Source organism: Bombina bombina, chromosome 7 (genome assembly GCF_027579735.1).
Source record: "Bombina bombina isolate aBomBom1 chromosome 7, aBomBom1.pri, whole genome shotgun sequence".
Classification (NCBI taxonomy): Eukaryota; Metazoa; Chordata; class Amphibia; order Anura; family Bombinatoridae; genus Bombina; species Bombina bombina.
Window position 1 is genome coordinate 48,649,180 of NC_069505.1, and position 20,891 is coordinate 48,670,070.

Consider the following 20,891-nt stretch of genomic DNA (forward strand, 5'->3'; position numbering starts at 1 on the left):
GCCCATCGCACTCGATGTCTCTTAGCCCAAATGAACTGCACCAAAGCGGTCTAAACTAGCCATGTGGGTTCATAAACACCAAAAAAACAGAATTTATGTTTACCTGATAAATTACTTTCTCCAACGGTGTGTCCGGTCCACGGCGTCATCCTTACGTGTGGGATATTCTCTTCCCCAACAGGAAATGGCAAAGAGCCCAGCAAAGCTGGTCACATGATCCCTCCTAGGCTCCGCCTACCCCAGTCATTCGACCGACGTTAAGGAGGAATATTTGCATAGGAGAAACCATATGGTACCGTGGTGACTGTAGTTAAAGAAAATAAATTATCAGACCTGATTAAAAAAACCAGGGCGGGCCGTGGACCGGACACACCGTTGGAGAAAGTAATTTATCAGGTAAACATAAATTCTGTTTTCTCCAACATAGGTGTGTCCGGTCCACGGCGTCATCCTTACTTGTGGGAACCAATACCAAAGCTTTAGGACACGGATGAAGGGAGGGAGCAAATCAGGTCACCTAAATGGAAGGCACCACGGCTTGCAAAACCTTTCTCCCAAAAATAGCCTCAGAAGAAGCAAAAGTATCAAACTTGTAAAATTTGGTAAAAGTGTGCAGTGAAGACCAAGTCGCTGCCCTACATATCTGATCAACAGAAGCCTCGTTCTTGAAGGCCCATGTGGAAGCCACAGCCCTAGTGGAATGAGCTGTGATTCTTTCGGGAGGCTGCCGTCCGGCAGTCTCGTAAGCCAATCTGATGATGCTTTTAATCCAAAAAGAGAGAGAGGTAGAAGTTGCTTTTTGACCTCTCCTTTTACCGGAATAAACAACAAACAAGGAAGATGTTTGTCTAAAATCCTTTGTAGCATCTAAATAGAATTTTAGAGCGCGAACAACATCCAAATTGTGCAACAAACGTTCCTTCTTTGAAACTGGTTTCGGACACAGAGAAGGTACGATAATCTCCTGGTTAATGTTTTTGTTAGAAACAACTTTTGGAAGAAAACCAGGTTTAGTACGTAAAACCACCTTATCTGCATGGAACACCAGATAAGGAGGAGAACACTGCAGAGCAGATAATTCTGAAACTCTTCTGGCAGAAGAAATTGCAACTAAAAACAAAACTTTCCAAGATAATAACTTAATATCAACGGAATGCAAGGGTTCAAACGGAACCCCCTGAAGAACTGAAAGAACTAAATTGAGACTCCAAGGAGGAGTCAAAGGTTTGTAAACAGGCTTAATTCTAACCAGAGCCTGAACAAAGGCTTGAACATCTGGCACAGCAGCCAGTTTTTTGTGAAGTAACACCGACAAGGCAGAAATCTGTCCCTTCAGGGAACTTGCAGATAATCCTTTTTCCAATCCTTCTTGAAGGAAGGATAGAATCCTAGGAATCTTAACCTTGTCCCAAGGGAATCCTTTAGATTCACACCAACAGATATATTTTTTCCAAATTTTGTGGTAAATCTTTCTAGTTACAGGCTTTCTGGCCTGAACAAGAGTATCGATAACAGAATCTGAGAACCCTCGCTTCGATAAAATCAAGCGTTCAATCTCCAAGCAGTCAGCTGGAGTGAAACCAGATTCGGATGTTCGAACGGACCCTGAACAAGAAGGTCTCGTCTCAAAGGTAGCTTCCAAGGTGGAGCCGATGACATATTCACCAGATCTGCATACCAAGTCCTGCGTGGCCACGCAGGAGCTATCAAGATCACCGACGCCCTCTCCTGATAGATCCTGGCTACCAGCCTGGGGATGAGAGGAAACGGCGGGAACACATAAGCTAGTTTGAAGGTCCAAGGTGCTACTAGTGCATCCACTAGAGCCGCCTTGGGATCCCTGGATCTGGACCCGTAGCAAGGAACTTTGAAGTTCTGACGAGAGGCCATCAGATCCATGTCTGGAATGCCCCACAGCTGAGTGACTTGGGCAAAGATTTCCGGATGGAGTTCCCACTCCCCCGGATGCAATGTCTGACGACTCAGAAAATCCGCTTCCCAATTTTCCACTCCTGGGATGTGGATAGCAGACAGGTGGCAGGAGTGAGACTCCGCCCATAGAATGATTTTGGTCACTTATTCCATCGCTAGGGAACTCCTTGTTCCCCCCTGATGGTTGATGTACGCAACAGTTGTCATGTTGTCTGATTGAAACCGTATGAACTTGGCCCTCGCTAGCTGAGGCCAAGCCTTGAGAGCATTGAATATCGCTCTCAGTTCCAGAATATTTATCGGTAGAAGAGATTCTTCCCGAGACCAAAGACCCTGAGCTTTCAGGGATCCCCAGACCGCGCCCCAGCCCATCAGACTGGCGTCGGTCGTGACAATGACCCACTCTGGTCTGCGGAATGTCATCCCTTGTGACAGGTTGTCCAGGGACAGCCACCAACGGAGTGAGTCTCTGGTCCTCTGATTTACTTGTATCTTCGGAGACAAGTCTGTATAGTCCCCATTCCACTGACTGAGCATGCACAGTTGTAATGGTCTTAGATGAATGCGCGCAAAAGGAACTATGTCCATTGCCGCTACCATCAACCCGATCACTTCCATGCACTGAGCTATGGAAGGAAGAGGAACGGAATGAAGTATCCGACAAGAGTCTAGAAGTTTTGTTTTTCTGGCCTCTGTCAGAAAAATCCTCATTTCTAAGGAGTCTATTATTGTTCCCAAGAAGGGAACCCTTGTTGACGGGGATAGAGAACTCTTTTCCACGTTCACTTTCCATCCGTGAGATCTGAGAAAGGCCAGGACAATGTCCGTGTGAGCCTTTGCTTGAGGAAGGGACGACGCTTGAATCAGAATGTCGTCCAAGTAAGGTACTACAGCAATGCCCCTTGGTCTTAGCACAGCTAGAAGGGACCCTAGTACCTTTGTGAAAATCCTTGGAGCAGTGGCTAATCCGAAAGGAAGCGCCACGAACTGGTAATGTTTGTCCAGGAATGCGAACCTTAGGAACCGATGATGTTCCTTGTGGATAGGAATATGTAGATACGCATCCTTTAAATCCACCGTGGTCATGAATTGACCTTCCTGGATGGAAGGAAGAATAGTTCGAATGGTTTCCATCTTGAACGATGGAACCTTGAGAAACTTGTTTAAGATCTTGAGATCTAAGATTGGTCTGAACGTTCCCTCTTTTTTGGGAACTATGAACAGATTGGAGTAGAACCCCATCCCTTGTTCTCTTAATGGAACAGGATGAATCACTCCCATTTTTAACAGGTCTTCTACACAATGTAAGAATGCCTGTCTTTTTATGTGGTCTGAAGACAACTGAGACCTGTGGAACCTTTCCCTTGGGGGAAGTCCCTTGAATTCCAGAAGGTAACCTTGGGAGACTATTTCTAGCGCCCAAGGATCCAGAACATCTCTTGCCCAAGCCTGAGCGAAGAGAGAGAGTCTGCCCCCCACCAGATCCGGTCCCGGATCGGGGGCCAACATTTCATGCTGTCTTGGTAGCAGTGGCAGGTTTCTTGGCCTGCTTTCCCTTGTTCCAGCCTTGCATTGGTCTCCAAGCTGGCTTGGCTTGAGAAGTATTACCCTCTTGCTTAGAGGACGTAGCACCTTGGGCTGGTCCGTTTCTACGAAAGGGACGAAAATTAGGTTTATTTTTTGCCTTGAAAGGCCGATCCTGAGGAAGGGCGTGGCCCTTACCCCCAGTGATATCAGAGATAATCTCTTTCAAGTCAGGGCCAAACAGCGTTTTCCCCTTGAAAGGAATGTTAAGTAGCTTGTTCTTGGAAGACGCATCAGCCGACCAAGATTTCAACCAAAGCGCTCTGCGCGCCACAATAGCAAACCCAGAATTCTTAGCCGCTAACCTAGCCAATTGCAAAGTGGCGTCTAGGGTGAAAGAATTAGCCAATTTGAGAGCATTGATTCTGTCCATAATCTCCTCAAAAGGAGGAGAATCACTATCGACCGCCTTTATCAGATCATCGAACCAGAAACATGCGGCTGTAGCGACAGGGACAATGCATGAAATTGGTTGTAGAAGGTAACCTTGCTGAACAAACATCTTTTTAAGCAAACCTTCTAATTTTTTATCCATAGGATCTTTGAAAGCACAACTATCCTCTATGGGTATAGTGGTGCGTTTGTTTAAAGTGGAAACCGCTCCCTCGACCTTGGGGACTGTCTGCCATAAGTCCTTTCTGGGGTCGACCATAGGAAACAATTTTTTAAATATGGGGGGAGGGACGAAAGGAATACCGGGCCTTTCCCATTCCTTATTAACAATGTCCGCCACCCGCTTGGGTATAGGAAAAGCTTCTGGGAGCCCCGGCACCTCTAGGAACTTGTCCATTTTACATAGTTTCTCTGGGATGACCAACTTGTCACAATCATCCAAAGTGGATAATACCTCCTTAAGCAGAATGCGGAGATGTTCCAACTTAAATTTAAATGCAATCACATCAGGTTCAGCCTGTTGAGAAATGTTCCCTGAATCAGTAATTTCTCCCTCAGACAAAACCTCCCTGGCCCCATCAGACTGGGTTAGGGGCCCTTCGGAAATATTATTATCAGCGTCGTCATGCTCTTCAGTATCTAAAACAGAGCAGCCGCGCTTACGCTGATAAGTGTTCATTTTGGCTAAAATGTTTTTGACAGAATTATCCATTACAGCCGTTAATTGTTGCATAGTAAGGAGTATTGGCGCGCTAGATGTACTAGGGGCCTCCTGAGTGGGCAAGACTCGTGTAGACGAAGGAGGGAATGATGCAGTACCATGCTTACTCCCCTCACTTGAGGAATCATCTTGGGCATCATTGTCATTATCACATAAATCACATTTATTTAAATGAATAGGAATTCTGGCTTCCCCACATTCAGAACACAGTCTATCTGGTAGTTCAGACATGTTAAACAGGCATAAACTTGATAACAAAGTACAAAAAACGTTTTAAAATAAAACCGTTACTGTCACTTTAAATTTTAAACTGAACACACTTTATTACTGCAATTGCGAAAAAACATGAAGGAATTGTTCAAAATTCACCAAATTTTCACCACAGTGTCTTAAAGCCTTAAAAGTATTGCACACCAAATTTGGAAGCTTTAACCCTTAAAATAACGGAACCGGAGCCGTTTTGAACTTTAACCCCTTTACAGTCCCTGGTATCTGCTTTGCTGAGACCCAACCAAGCCCAAAGGGGAATACGATACCAAATGACGCCTTCAGAAAGTCTTTTCTAAGTATCAGAGCTCCTCTCACATGCGACTGCATGCCATGCCTCTCAAAAACAAGTGCGCAACACCGGCGCGAAAATGAGGCTCTGCTTATGCTTTGGGAAAGCCCCTAAAGAATAAGGTGTCTAATACAGTGCCTGCCGATATTATTATATCAAAATACCCAGATAAAATGATTCCTCAAGGCTAAATATGTGTTAATAATGAATCGATTTAGCCCAGAAAAAGTCTACAGTCTTAATAAGCCCTTGTGAAGCCCTTATTTACAATCGTAATAAACATGGCTTACCGGATCCCATAGGGAAAATGACAGCTTCCAGCATTACATCGTCTTGTTAGAATGTGTCATACCTCAAGCAGCAAGAGACTGCACACTGTTCCCCCAACTGAAGTTAATTGCTCTCAACAGTCCTGTGTGGAACAGCCATGGATTTTAGTGACGGTTGCTAAAATCATTTTCCTCATACAAACAGAATTCTTCATCTCTTTTCTGTTTCTGAGTAAATAGTACATACCAGCACTATTTCAAAATAACAAACTCTTGATTGAATAATAAAAACTACAGTTAAACACTAAAAAACTCTAAGCCATCTCCGTGGAGATGTTGCCTGTACAACGGCAAAGAGAATGACTGGGGTAGGCGGAGCCTAGGAGGGATCATGTGACCAGCTTTGCTGGGCTCTTTGCCATTTCCTGTTGGGGAAGAGAATATCCCACAAGTAAGGATGACGCCGTGGACCGGACACACCTATGTTGGAGAAATAAGCCGTGTGTACCCTCTCAATAAACATGAAAACCGTTTCTTATAAAAACGTTATCAGCACTCCCAGTGATGTAAACGTTTGCCCACAAACATTCAAAACTCAGTGTCAACCATTTTTTCTTAGCCCATATATGCAAGCTCAGTAATACCCCTCTATATATTTTAGGATTACTGCTTACCCTTTCCCTCATGGCGGATACTGTCAGCCAATTCTTAAATACCATAGTCTCTCCAGAAAAAAAAATGACTGAACATACCTCACTGCTTATAACATGAAAAACGTTCCTCACATTGAAGTTTGTTAAGTACTCCTCAGCCATTCTGTGGGAACTGCTCTGGATCTTAGTGACAACTGCTAAGATCATCAGCCTCCAGGCAGAAGTCTTCATCCATTTGCTGCCTGAGAGTAAACAGTACACACCGGTACCATTTAAAATAAAAAAAAAATCTTGCTTGAAGAAAATAAAAACTAACATTTTATCACCTCTTTCCCTTTACCCTTCCTAGTACTTAGAGTAGGCAAAGAGAATGACTGGGGGTGGAGTCAAGGGAGGAGCTATATAGACAGCTCTGCTGTGGTGCTCTTTGCCACTTACTGTTAGCAGGAGGAGAATATCCCACAAGTAAAGGATGAATCCGTGGACTCGTCGTATCTTATAGATGAAATTGATAATAGGAGTAAATTAGAAAGTTTATTAAAATTGCTGCACTATCTGAATCATCAGAGAAAAAAATAGGGATTTAGTATCCCTTTAACAGCTACATGAGTCCAAGACTTGATATTTTTCCAAAATCTGGGAGACAGAATTTTTGGCGTTGGCACGCATGTGTACAAACAATATATTGTTTGTTCAAAGGATTGCCATAGTAACGAATCTTGACATAAAAGTAATATATAATTTCATTAAATAATGCAGTTTATAAAAACAAAACCTGTGGTTTTATTATCCGCCATGTTATTGGCAAACTGAACCAGAACTTAGTGTGAATCAATTTATATTCATGAGATCTCAACAAAAGAACACAGGGCAACTGCAATACTAATTGAAATTGGGCTGAAGTAGAATTATACACAAGACTGTAAAAACTAAATATCTTATTTGCTTCATCTGCAAAACCATAAGAGGATAAAAAAAAAGGTCCGTTTATGTCATTCTTGGCAAAAGCTTCTGACCAAACCTAGAACCAATAGTATATAAGTATGCGACACATGACCAGGATACCGCACAGTGCAGACTCAGTCTGTAAATCAGTTGACAGGGACAGATACGCGATAAACAGTTACTATAAACACTGTGACCGGACCAATAGATCTCATGATACAGTCACATTATCCGGGGTTATAGTAAACAACAATACCATTTCCTAAATATTCATAGACTCCCTTTGAACAAGCGCTTCTTATTCAACCACCTCAGATGAGGAAGAAGGTAAGTTAGTAGCTGGCTTTAAACGCTTGGAAGCAATTCATCCGATTTAAAAGGGACAGTCTGGTCAAAATTAAAACTTTCATGATTCAGATAGAGCAGGCAATTTTAAGCAACTTTCTAATTTACACCCATTATCATTTTTTCTTCATTATCTTGGTATCTTTATTTGAAAAATAAGGAATGAAAACTTAGGAGCCGGCCTATTTTAGGTTCAGCACCTGGGTACCGCTTGCTGATTGGTGGCTAAATCCACCCACCATTAAACAAGTGCTTTCCAGGGTGCTATACCAAAAAATTGTCTGGCTCTTTGGCTTAGATGCCTTATTTTTCAAATAAAGATAGCAAGAGAATGAAGAAAAATCGATAATAGGAGTAAATTAGAAAGTTGCTGCTCTATCTGAATCATGAAAGTTTAATTTTGACCAGACTGTCCCTTTAACCAAGAACAGAAGACAGTGCACGCTTCATCTGTTCCTTCTAATACAACTACAATCTAACGCTACTGTGGGTTACTTAGGATTATACACATAAGTAGCCAAATAGAATTATTAGTTATGTTTGGTTATGTAAATATTTTTAAGGAGCTTGAGAAATAATTGCCATGTAGTCATTCCTATTTGTATCCAACACGGACTCAAACGCTATAAAATGTCATTGCATCATACATTTTTAAAGGGACGTTTAACACTAAATAAATGCTAAATAGAACGATGCATTCAAAGAAAAGATTAGTCTGAGAATAACATGCAGATGTATATTTTTAAAGTCTCATTAGCTGTTTAAATAGTAACAAAATAAGTGTAAAGTTTTAGTGTGTAGAAAACATTAAAGGGACTTTAAACACTAAACAAATGCTAGATAGAATGATGCATTCAAAGAAAAGATTAGTCCATGATTAACATGTAGATTTTTTTTTGTTTTTTTTTTTAATACATTTTTGAGGATCTGCAACATACAAAATTCAAGCATGCATCAAGATATACATTTAGTGAAAATACAAGTGCTGTATAATAAACATATATGCATTAAATATCAAAGTATCCTCTTTTTTATCCCATTCAAGTATATTGCTGACACGTCTTGAATCCATAATGGATTTTAAGAACATTAGGGATTATAACATCTTCCCTTTTTAGAATAATACAGGCCTCTTTTGGACCTTAACATACGTTTTAAGTTTATGCTGGGAGATGAACCAAAACATAGGAAATGAAAAAGAAAAAAAAACAAACACAAAAAAAAGAGAATGCAGCTGTGAGAAGGCATTAGGTGTATAACAAGATTATCATAAACAAAATGCTGCAAACGCCTGACCCGTACACACCAAGAACATTAAACATTCACAACTTTATAGATAAATTTGTTACTGTAAAGAAGAGTTCAGTCACTAGTAACGGACATAAGAGAGGATCTCTTTGTATACATTTACATCCTTGCTGTAGTATCACGAAGGAGCACCTCTAAATGTTCTATCCTCTCCCCCTTTAATGTTATACACTACGAAATCATTAATCTTGTTTTAACGCTTATATATGGTGGCAGTAATTTATAGTCTCCACAGTGTGCCTAAAGTATGTTTTGGCGATCATATAAAACTCTTGTCCGTGTACCGCCCTAAGTCCCGGCCGTAAGACCCAGGGAGGGAAACCACAGAATGTCCTGGTTGTACTCAATATTATTTGGTTTAACAATTACTATGTTATTCTGTAAATAATGAGGCAACTCTCTAAGGCCCCCCCAAACCTCATCAAGCAACACCAAGTTACACAGATATACCATGACAAAAGCAAAATGGTGGAAAAGGCACGCAGTTTAATTATAGTGTTAAATACTGCCAACCTCTGGTTATCAAATTAATACAAGTGGGGAGAGGAGTGCTCGTTAAGCCAGCTATGTTTATTTCTCTTTTATTTGTACTGTTAGATCTTTTTCTGGTATTTTAGGGTAATAAGACACCTGCATATCACAGCTCCGATGAATTGGGTAGTGAACTAAGTCCATTTGCAATGGAGCGGTCCGGCTCAGTTTGGTATATAGGATACCGGCAGTCACTTTGCAAATGTTAGTGGCAGTTGTATTGACCCGCGGGTCTCCCCTTGCTCCATGAGGCCACCCCACATATTTTTTCCCAGTACCTGCCGAGAGAAATTCGAAAGCCTTTGTGGTATTTTCTGAGGCTGATAAGATGGCGGTACAGAGACCTGGTGCGGCCCTGCTCCAATGTCTGGGTGCATATTTAATGGCGTTGGCAGCTTTGGTACCATTGTCCTTTAGTGGAATGGTGAGCGAAGGTTTGTCAATAATCATCTGTGTTAAAGTTACATCACTCTGGGGTTGCCGGTAGGATGGCTTGCTCGTTGGGCATAGGAAATTCTTTTGGCTCCGGGGATCCACGAAGGCATTCTTATCCACGATCTCGTCTTGCTCAGGTTTTGCCGGTGGGGATTCCTTGATGCTCGCTTTTGAGGGACTATTGTAGTGTAAATTTTGCAGAAAATCCCAAGGAGCTCGCTCCCACATGTTCATTAGCCGCTTCTCAAGCCTTTCAAAAGATGCAGTCTAAGCGCGCTAAAAAGTCGTCCTCTCCCACCGCAGCCATCTTGGGTGTATGATGGCCGATTAGATAGGGACCGATATCCTCCTCTCCTTTTCCTTCAATAATTTACAGTTTTGCTGTGCAGCGATAGTTAGTCTCTACTCGGTGTGTCCAGTAAAGGCAAACACCCCGGAGATCCGGGGGGGAACGCTGCCTGTAAGGTCGCCGCTACTTCAGGCCCTTGATGTCCAACTCCGCCTCCGGGTTCACAAATACAGCAATTTGATCTATTTTCTTTGCAAGTGATGTGGTGCAGTACTGCACCAGGTGTACTCATGACAAAAGCTGTAGGGTAATATTGACAATCGGCGAAATTATCAAATTTTCACCCGGAGCTCTGAAGGTATGCGACTGCACGGAGCCGCTGCTAGGATACGCCCCCCGTAGATGTATTTTTTAAAGTTTTATTAGTTGTTTAAAAAGTGACAAAATAAGTGTAAAGTTTGAGTGTCTATAAAACACTGGGAGCTGCCATGTTGTAACTTGTGTTACCTTCTCTGCTGTGGCCAATTAGGGTCAGTTATAAATAGGTAACTAGAGAGTGCAGCCAATGGCTGTGTGGAATATAACCGTGTTCTGCACTTCCATTTCTAACAGGAACTGAAAAGCTCACAATTTCAGAATGGAATTACAGACAAAGAGGACAAAATAAATAATGAAAGTATATTGCAGAGTTGTTTTATTATATACAATTTATCATTTTATATTACCATCTCTAAGTGTTTAATGTCCCTTTAAGGGCTGCCATGTTGTACATTAGGTTACCTTCCCTGTTGTGGCCAATTAGGGACAGTTATAAATAAGTCACTAGAGTGAGCAGCCAATGCTCTGCACTTCCATTTCTAACAGAAACTGAAAAGCTCACAATTTCAGAATGGAATTACAGGAAAAGGGGACAAAATAAATTCTAAAACTATATTGTGTGTATATATATATATATATATATATATATAATCATTTTATGTTACCAGCTCAAAGTGTTTAATGTCCCTTTAAGCATTTTAGACACTCACGGAGAATTCCTGATCAGTTTTAAAGCTGATGATTAAAAGAATTACACAGCCCTCCAGGTTCAGTCGCCAATAAGAAAAAAAAAAAGGCTTTCCTTACTGATATTTTGAACCAGGCCTTTCTGTCGTCACCGGCTGGGCCTCTATCTTGATGTTGAGCAAGATCCCTGGGAGGACCACCATGGAGAGGTGCCCTGTGTTTCCCCAGTCTATCGTCTCGTCTTTTACCACCACGATCATATGGATTGCTAAAAATGTATACACATAAAAAGGACAATGGTTATAACTTCTCAATCATCAAGTCACCTCTCAGAAGATTCCCTCAGCATCGAAGGGCACTTACAATCGTGGGCGAAATGATTCATGAGTATCATTCATAGCAATGTCTCCATCGTCCTCTTCCTGACGGTTGCGGTAAGTGGGAGGGAACCCTCCTTTGTTCCTGCCTTTGTAGTTAGGTTCACTGAACATCTTGGCCCGAAAAGGACCCCGACCCTTCCGCCTTTTCATTGAAAATGAGGTTCCACCAAACCGATCGTCGTGTTCTGAAAAACAGGGAGTAATTTAAGGCACAAAACTGGTAGAGAAGAATGTGTCCAGCACTCAAGGATAAAACAAAAGGACAAGTCAAGTATAAAAAGGCACGAAACACCCTGTAATTACAAGACTTGTGTTAAACATCTTAGTGTGAAAACTTGCTGAATTAACACATTGTTTACTACAAGTGTTTTCCAAATGCTAAAACTTCCCACCGCTTGTCCTATGCAGATTTGTTAGTAAAGTAATGGCTTGCTGCCATTTTATTAGCAAAACTTGTATCTTTGTAGTATCCTTTTTACATTACAGGTACTGAAGTAAATTACCAAAAGACTACAGCCTATCCTCCACAGAGACAACCGATTAAAAGTGCTGTTTTCTAAACCACAAATCCTCTCATAAAGGCAAACCCCAAACCTTAAAGGGATAGTAAACACCAAAAATGGTATGGTTTAAAAAGCTAAATAATCCCTTTATTAACCATTCCCCAGTTTTGCATAACCAGCACTGTTATAGAAATATATTTTTTATCCTCTGTTATTACCTTGTATCCAAGCTTCTGCTGACTGCCTCCTTATCTCAATTCTTTTGACAGACCTGGATTTCAGGCAATTAGGGCAGACACTTAAATAACTTCACGTGCATGAGCACAATGTTATCTATATGAAACACATGCATTATTACCCTATAGCTGTAAAAAAAAACTGTCAAATGCATTCACATAAGAGGCGGCCTTCAAGCGCTTAGAAATTAGCATATGAGCCTAAATAGGTTTAGCTTTCAACTAAGAATAAGAGATCAAAGCAAATTTGATGATAAAAGTGAATTAGAAAGTTGTTTAAAATAACATGCCCTAACTGAATCATGAAAGTTTAGTTTGGACTTTACTATCCCTTTAAGACGATTGTTAAAAGCCACCTAACAGAGCACAGAAACACAGCACTTTCTCCTGTCAGCAAAAAAGGCGTGACACTTGTTAACACATAGCCCGCACTGAAATAATTCAAGCAACAAACAAACGGAATTATAGAATTCAAGAGTCCTTCACCTGCGCCTCAGCAAACGTGGTGTACATCATAATGTGCACCAAATGCAGGACATTATATTGGGGAGACAGGTCAAAAGGTGCGCGAGAGAATTAACCAGCATCGCTATACAATTAAAAAGGGACAGTCAACTCAAAAATTGTTATTGTTTAAAAAGATAGATAATCCCTTTATTACCCATTCCCCAGTTTTGCATTACCAATACTGTTATATTAATATACTTTTTACCTCTGCGATTACCTTGTATCTAAGCATCTTCTGACAGCCCCCTGATCACATATTTATTGACTTGCATTTAAGCCAATTAGTGCTTTGTTGTGCACAACTCCGTGGGCGTGAGCACAATGTTATCTATATGGCTCACATGAACTAGCACTCCCCTGTTGTGAAAAGCTAATAAAAAAGCATGTGATCATGTGGCTGTCTTTAGTGACTTAGAAACAGACAGAAATTTTAGAGGTTTAAAGGTTATAAAGTATATTAATAACAATGTTGGTTGCTGGGGAATGGGTAGCAAGTAAAAGGTATTATCTATCTTTTTAAGCAATGACAATTTTTGTGTTGACTGTCCCTTTAATAACGAGAATACTGATAATCTAGTGGGCAAACATTTTAACAGGACAGTCTTCAAGATATGAAAGTATCCGTACTAAATGGCAACTTAAAATCACAGACTGACAGAAGGATGTGGGAAGTGAAATATATAAATATGTCTGATGCTCTGAATTCTGGGTTAAATATAAGCCAGGGTTCATGTGTGCCTGTAACTTCTAGCCTGTACACTAGATTCGTCTTTGCATAAATATTTTGTAGACTATTCTGTGCCATGTATAGAGAAGGAAGGACCGGCTCTATACATCACTACAGAAAGAAACTACACACAATTCAGGAGGAGATTAATGTATATCACAAATGTAATACTTTATTTAAAAAAAAAAAAAAACATTTAATGCATCATCATGACCATGTGGTCTGTATTGCCTCATTTCAAAACAGTTTTATTTACAATTACTTTAAATAGAAGCGCTGCCGAAAAAAACTCGGTAACGGAAGCTTCCGTTACTTTTGTACTTGGAGAGGACTGCAGGCCATCTTCCTCACCACCGACTATGGACCCAGCAACTTGAGGGGATTCTATGATTTGGGAGGCGGGTGCCCAGGGTACATTTGGAGTACTTTTACCCTGGATTCAGGTTTACCCCGTTTCTATGAATTTCCAGACACTCTGAGACTTGATACAATGTTAGGTTAGGAGTATAAGGCGACAGCCCAATCCAGCATTGCCTGCTCCAACCCACCCCCCCACCCCCTAGACTCAGAAGGTTTAAGCTGATTGCAACCTCCTGCTGTTATGCGTCTGCATATCTAGTCTAGGTGTGAAGTGTCTGTTAGTGTGTGAGTCATCCATTGTCCTTTTGTAAGTCAGGATGTGGATTAGAGTCTTGTTTAACTAACCATTGTCAGATGTTTGTCCCATTGTATAATATTGGTTTCTTTTGATCATGTGGCGACTACCCCCCTTTGTTGGAAATGTATAAAAGCTGTGTTTTCTGTGGAATAAAAGCAGTACCTATTTTGACCCTCAAGCATTCAGTCTCGGCTAATGTTCTTGGGGGTAGCTATAACAACCTGCAGCGGCCATTATTCTAATAGCGGCAGGTTTTCAGTGGAGGTTCATTGGTTGGCGTTTGGTGGGAGGAAGCTGACTTTAGCGGGTATACTCAGTCTGGGGTACCGAGACCCGCTACAAACTCCTTCCCTGGAAACTCCATAGTATTCTGCACAGAAACTTTTGCCAGCTGGTGGCATTCTGAAGTAGCTGGGTAGGGGGCAGTATAATACTTTTTAATGTTATGCTATCCAAAGCGCAAGTCAATTGTATAATTTAAACTATTTTAAGGGAAATAAAACCCCAAAATGTACTTTCATGATACAGATAGAGAATGAGATTTTAGAAAACCTTTCTAATTTAATTCTATTATCAATTTCTTTGTTTTTTTCCGGTATCATTTGTTGAAAAGCAGTGGCATAAGCTTAGGAGCCAGCCCATTTCTGGAGCACTATATGGCAGCAGTTTTGCAAGAATGTGATCCATTTACAAAAGCAGTAGATGGCAGGACTATTTCCTGCTATATAGTGCTCCAGATGCTACCTAGGTATCTCTTCAACACAAAATACTACGGAAACTAAGCAAATGTGATTATAGAAGTAAATTGAAACCTTTTTTAAAACTGCATGCTCTGTCTTAATCACAAACTAAATGTTTTGCGTTTCATATCCCTTTAATGATAATCTGTGCAATAAACAGTGGACATTTTTAATTTTAGCTTAATATTGGCTACAATTTTAGCTGGGTGGTACAACCGTTATAAAGGTCCTGGGGAGAACACTGGCATTTTTGTTAAGTGGTTGGATCATAGAGTAAAAGATCTGCAGTCTCTTCCAGATGTCATCTCCCCTAACAGCTTTGGGAGAGTTTTGTGTTGTTGAATAGGAGAATTCATCTAGGGAGGGATCAGGGCCAATTATCTGATTCCCACACGAGATCAGACAGACAATATCTCTGTGCCACATTGAGAGATATATATATATATATATATATCTCAGACAGACACCATCTCGGTGCCACATATATATCAGACAGACACCATCTCGGTGCCACATATATATCAGACAGACACCATCTCGGTGCCACATATATATCAGACAGACACCATCTCGGTGCCACATATATATCAGACAGACACCATCTCGGTGCCACATATATATATATATATATATATCAGACAGACAATATCTCGGTGCCACATATATATATATATCAGACAGACAATATCTCGGTGCCACATATATATATATATATATCAGACAGACAATATCTCGGTGCCACATATATATCAGACAGACAATATTTCGGTGCCACATATATATCAGACAGACAATATCTCGGTGCCACATCAGACAGACAATATCTCGGTGCCACATCAGACAGACAATATCTCGGTGCCACATCAGACAGACAATATCTCGGTGCCACATCAGACAGACAATATCTCGGTGCCACATCAGACAGACAATATCTCGGTGCCACATCAGACAGACAATATCTCGGTGCCACATCAGACAGACAATATCTCGGTGCCACATCAGACAGACAATATCTCGGTGCCACATCAGACAGACAATATCTCGGTGCCACATCAGACAGACAATATCTCGGTGCCACATCAGACAGACAATATCTCGGTGCCACATCAGACAGACAATATCTCTGTGCCACATCAGACAGACAATATCTCTGTGCCACATCAGACAGACAATATCTCTGTGCCACATCAGACAGACAATATCTCTGTGCCACATCAGACAGACAATATCTCTGTGCCACATCAGACAGACAATATCTCTGTGCCACATCAGACAGACAATATCTCTGTGCCACATATATATCAGACAGACAATATCTCTGTGCCACATATATATCAGACAGACAATATCTCTGTGCCATATACGGTTTTCATCCCCCATCAGCTTTTGTTGATCTATAAAGTAGTAAGTTAAAGGGGCAGTTCACTGTAAAATTGTTTTTCCCTCAATGTGTAACCCATGACTTATACCAGCTGCAGCGCATAAAACGTATGAGAATTTGCTCGTTTATGCTTCTTTTTGCAGATACATTTATACATTTTTCTATTATCAATTTTTCTTTGTTCTCTTTCTATCTTTATTTTAAAAGCAGGAATGAAAATCTTAGCAGCCAGCCCATTTTAGGTTCAGCACCATGGATAGCGCTTGCTTATTGGAGGTTTACATTTACCCACCAATAAGCAAGCATAACCCAGGTTCTCAACCAAAAATGGGCCGGCTCCTATGCATCACATTCCTGCTTTTTAAATAAAGATAGCAAGAGAACGAAGAAAAATTAATAGGAGTAAATTAGAAAGTTGCTGCTCTAACTGAATCATGAAAGAAAAAATGTGGGTTCAGTGTCCCTTTAACAGCCAATTACTGAGCTATTTTTGTTTGTTACAGTGGTCAGGGCTGCACTAGCACATGAAAGAGACCACGTCAGCACTCGAACGTAGTGAAAAGACAGATTTAAGCATAGCGGCACCCACGACTAGAAGGAAATAACAATACTAAGCTTATAAAATGTATTTAGTGTTTAAACGGGACACTCAAGTCAAAATTAAACTCATGATTCAGATCATCAAAGTTCATTATTTATTTTGCTTAATTTTTCCTGATTTTAATTATGAATATTGTTCAATTCCATCTTGGTTTTCCCCTCTACATTCACTATTTACAACTCCATAACAAAGATCAGAAGCAAGCTTCAATACAACTCGGTGGGCAGTGCGGGCTGCAGATAAACATCTGCAGTGCGGGGGGGGTGTCTACTCTACCTGCTTTCCCAGCCCCTTTCACTGGGTGTCCCATCCTAACCTCGTCAACAGAGCTAAACTGGGAGCTTCTAACTAAGTTTTAAAGTTTTAAAGGTTTTATACTGGATTTTTAGATCAGTATCTGTGTATATTATTCTTTATATCCAGTCCCCCATCCTCAGTCCTATTGCTCCCCATTCATTCACCATCCAGTCCCCCATCCTCAGTCCTATTGCTCCCCATTCATTCACCATCCAGTCCCCCATCCTCAGTCCTATTGCTCCCCATTCATTCACCATCCAGTCCCCCATCCTCAGTCCTATTGCTCCCCATTCATTCACCATCCAGTCCCCCATCCTCAGTCCTATTGCTCCCCATTCATTCACCATCCAGTCCCCCATCCTCAGTCCTATTGCTCCCCATTCATTCACCATCCAGTCCCCCATCCTCAGTCCTATTGCTCCCCATTCATTCACCATCCAGTCCCCCATCCTCAGTCCTATTGCTCCCCATTCATTCACCATCCAGTCCCCCATCCTCAGTCCTATTGCTCCCCATTCATTCACCATCCAGTCCCCCATCCTCAGTCCTATTGCTCCCCATTCATTCACCATCCAGTCCCCCATCCTCAGTCCTATTGCTCCCCATTCATTCACCATCCAGTCCCCCATCCTCAGTCCTATTGCTCCCCATTCATTCACCATCCAGTCCCCCATCCTCAGTCCTATTGCTCCCCATTCATTCACCATCCAGTCCCCCATCCTCAGTCCTATTGCTCCCCATTCATTCACCATCCAGTCCCCCATCCTCAGTCCTATTGCTCTCCATTCATTCACCCTCCAGTCCCCCATCCTCAGTCCTATTGCTCCCCATTCATTCACCCTCCAGTCCCCCTTTCTCAGTCCTATTGCTCCCCATTCTTAGTCCTATTGCTCCCCATTCATTCCCCATCCAGTCCCCCATCCTCAGTCCTATTGCTCCCCATTCATTCCCCATCCAGTCCCCCATCCTCAGTCCTATTGCTCCCCATTCATTCCCCATCCAGTCCCCCATCCTCAGTCCTATTGCTCCCCATTCATTCCCCATCCAGTCCCCCATCCTCAGTCCTATTGCTCCCCATTCATTCCCCATCCAGTCACCCATCCTCAGTCCTATTGCTCCCCATTCATTCCCCATCCAGTCCCCCATCCTCAGTCCTATTGCTCCCCATTCATTCACCATCCAGTCCCCCATCCTCAGTCCTATTGCTCCCCATTCATTCACCATCCAGTCCCCCATCCTCAGTCCTATTGCTCCCCATTCATTCACCATCCAGTCCCCCATCCTCAGTCCTATTGCTCCCCATTCATCTGCCCCCTAGTCCCCCCATCCTCAGTCCCATTGCTCCCCATTCATCCGTCCTCCAGTCCCACCATCCTCAGTCCTCTTGCTCCCCATTCATCCGCCACTCAGCCCCCCCCCCATCCTCAGTCCTATTGCTCCTCATTTATCCGCCCTCCAGCCCCACCATCCTCAGTTCTATTGCTCCTCATTCATCCGCCCTCCAGTCCCACCATCCTCAGTTCTATTGCTCCTCATTCATCCGCCCTCCAGTCCCACCATCCTCAGTCCTCTTGCTCCCCATGCATCCACCCTCCAGCCCCCCTATCCTCAGTCCTATTGCTCCCAATTCATCAACAGAACCCCCCACCACCACTGTGAGTCCTATTCCCTTTCATCCACCATCCCTTACTAGCTCACCACCCTCACTCATATTAATTCCTCCTTAAAGTGAAGGTCAATTTTCATCAATGAGTGCCCGGTTTTTAAAAATACTTTTTAAAACAGGGGCACTTTCATTGATGAAAATTAACATTGCACTGGATTTTAAGAAATACTTACCTTTTTCTCCTGCAAAACCGGATCGCCGATCTCAGCCTCAGTTCCTCTGTAGTGACGTCAGAAATGACAAAAACCGGCTTCCTCCAATCATGGATTGCACCCCAGAGCGTCCAGCTCGTGATGCCTGGCTGTGATTGGAGGAAGCCAGTTTCGTCATTGCTGTTGTCTACAGCAGGAAGAAGAAGGAGGGAGATCGTCGGACCGGCTTTGCAGAAGTAAAAGGTAAGTATTTCTTAAAATCCAGTGCAATGTTAATTTTCATCAATGAAAGTGCCCCTGATTTTAAAAGTATTTTTAAAAACCGGGCACTCATTGATGAAAATTGACCTTCACTTTAAGGGACTAACCCCCTACTACCAGCTCTCCTACTCCCACTCATCCTGCCCCCCTCTTTCCCCACCATCCTTAGTCCTCCTGCTCCATCTTCTCATTCTCTCCTCTGATATTCTAAATCCTGATTCCCTGCCTTCCTGTACCATACAGGCTCAATAAATAGTATTACATTATCATGACAATTTAGGACAATCAATTTCGAAAACACAAAAAGTAATAAATACTCTACTTACAAATACAAGTAATATGCCTAGCACCCTATCCTCAAATCCTTTCAACTATTTAAACTCTTTTAAAGATTCCCCTCAACCCTCCCCTTTCCTCACACTCCTCTTACCTCCTCCCATTTACACCCCCTGTGTGTATATATATATACACATACATATACACATACACACACACCACATTGCTGCTTTAAAATGGGACATATGAAAAATACATGGGTCAGGGCTGTTTAAAAAACTGTTTTCTATAAGAACCCTGACATATGTATTGTTCATGTGTCCCTTCTTAAAGTGGCAATATGAACCTCTGTACCATCCCCCCGCCGATCCATCCGCTTTGTACCTTCCCTTAGCTCCCTGTAACCCATACGCATCTTGACACCCCTCTTTATATCTATATATAGATAAAATAAATAAAATGTGGGGTAAATAGATCGCACCCTAGATCGCCCTACTTCTTCATTGCCTCTCAGTTTACATCACATGTACATGAAAAACAGCGTAATTAGTATCCCTCTTAAATCCCATCACCACTGGAAGCCACTCCCACACCGTGTCCCGTATACATCCATCCATATTTTCAAGCCTAGAACAGATTACAAGTGGACAAAATAAAGAAAAACAACACGGTACACACCACTATAAAATCGGCCACTATCCGCCATCACTGCGTCACTCGATCTCTTAATTCGTCATGACGTTGGTTCCTCTCAGTGAAACGACCGCCTACCTCTCGTTAACTGTTACCAGGACAACTAACTTTAATTTACTTCCGGGGCGTGAGGTCCTTTACGCTAAGCACGCAGGATACAAACAAACAACTGGAAGTCCGCAATAGTTTTGCTCTGACGTAAAAGCCACCAAGCCAATCGCCTTACTGTGGTGCCTGTAATGCGCATGCGCTCCATTCGCTCTCCTTGAAAAAGTCAATTGTTCTAAAGTATAAGGTAAATACCCCCTATGGAACATATATTTAATAAACTGTCCTGCTGTATATTATACTATATATATATATATATATATATATATATATATATTATATATATATATATATATATATATATATATATATATATATATATACATACATACAGTATAATATACATGCACAATAAACCAATAGTAACTTTTTAATATCTAACTTTAGGGTAAGGTGACCAGATTTTTAAAATGAAATCCGGGGGCATTTCTATTTTTTTTTTAAATTGGCAAATGGTAAAAAACAATTTTATTAGCATATTTATAAGTTATTTATTAAACTGACAACTGAGTTGTAACCAGGGTTCAAGTCATACAAAAACATTGTGGGAACTCACCAGGATTTCTACCCACTCATAGTTAATATTGTTTTATACACAACTCTGTCATGAGTGTCACATGAGTGTTGATGGTCTAGTTAGTATGTTGCGGTCTATTTAAATGTAAACACACACATAGAGGCCCATTTATCAAGCTCTGAATGGAGCTCGAGGGCCCGTGTTTCTGGCGAATCTTTA

At 41.7% G+C, this 20,891-nt stretch overlaps 1 protein-coding gene across 4 annotated transcripts in view; it reads right to left on the reverse strand.

Moving 5' to 3' along the window:
* LOC128665854 (nuclear RNA export factor 1-like) overlaps positions 1-20,891 on the reverse strand; it is a 127,313-nt gene that overhangs the window by 101,606 nt on the left and 4,816 nt on the right. For 2 of the 4 annotated variants that reach the window (XM_053720085.1, XM_053720084.1), the window contains exons 2-3: positions 11,333-11,534; positions 11,090-11,237 (exon numbers count right to left, since the gene is read on the reverse strand). In XM_053720085.1, coding sequence (XP_053576060.1) covers positions 11,090-11,237; positions 11,333-11,499 — 315 coding nt within the window. In that variant the 5' untranslated portion in view covers positions 11,500-11,534. Of the gene's footprint in view, positions 1-11,089; positions 11,238-11,332; positions 11,535-12,070; positions 12,186-20,032; positions 20,156-20,891 lie in introns of those variants that run through there. The other 2 variants (XM_053720083.1, XM_053720082.1) reach the window with 2 other exon arrangements.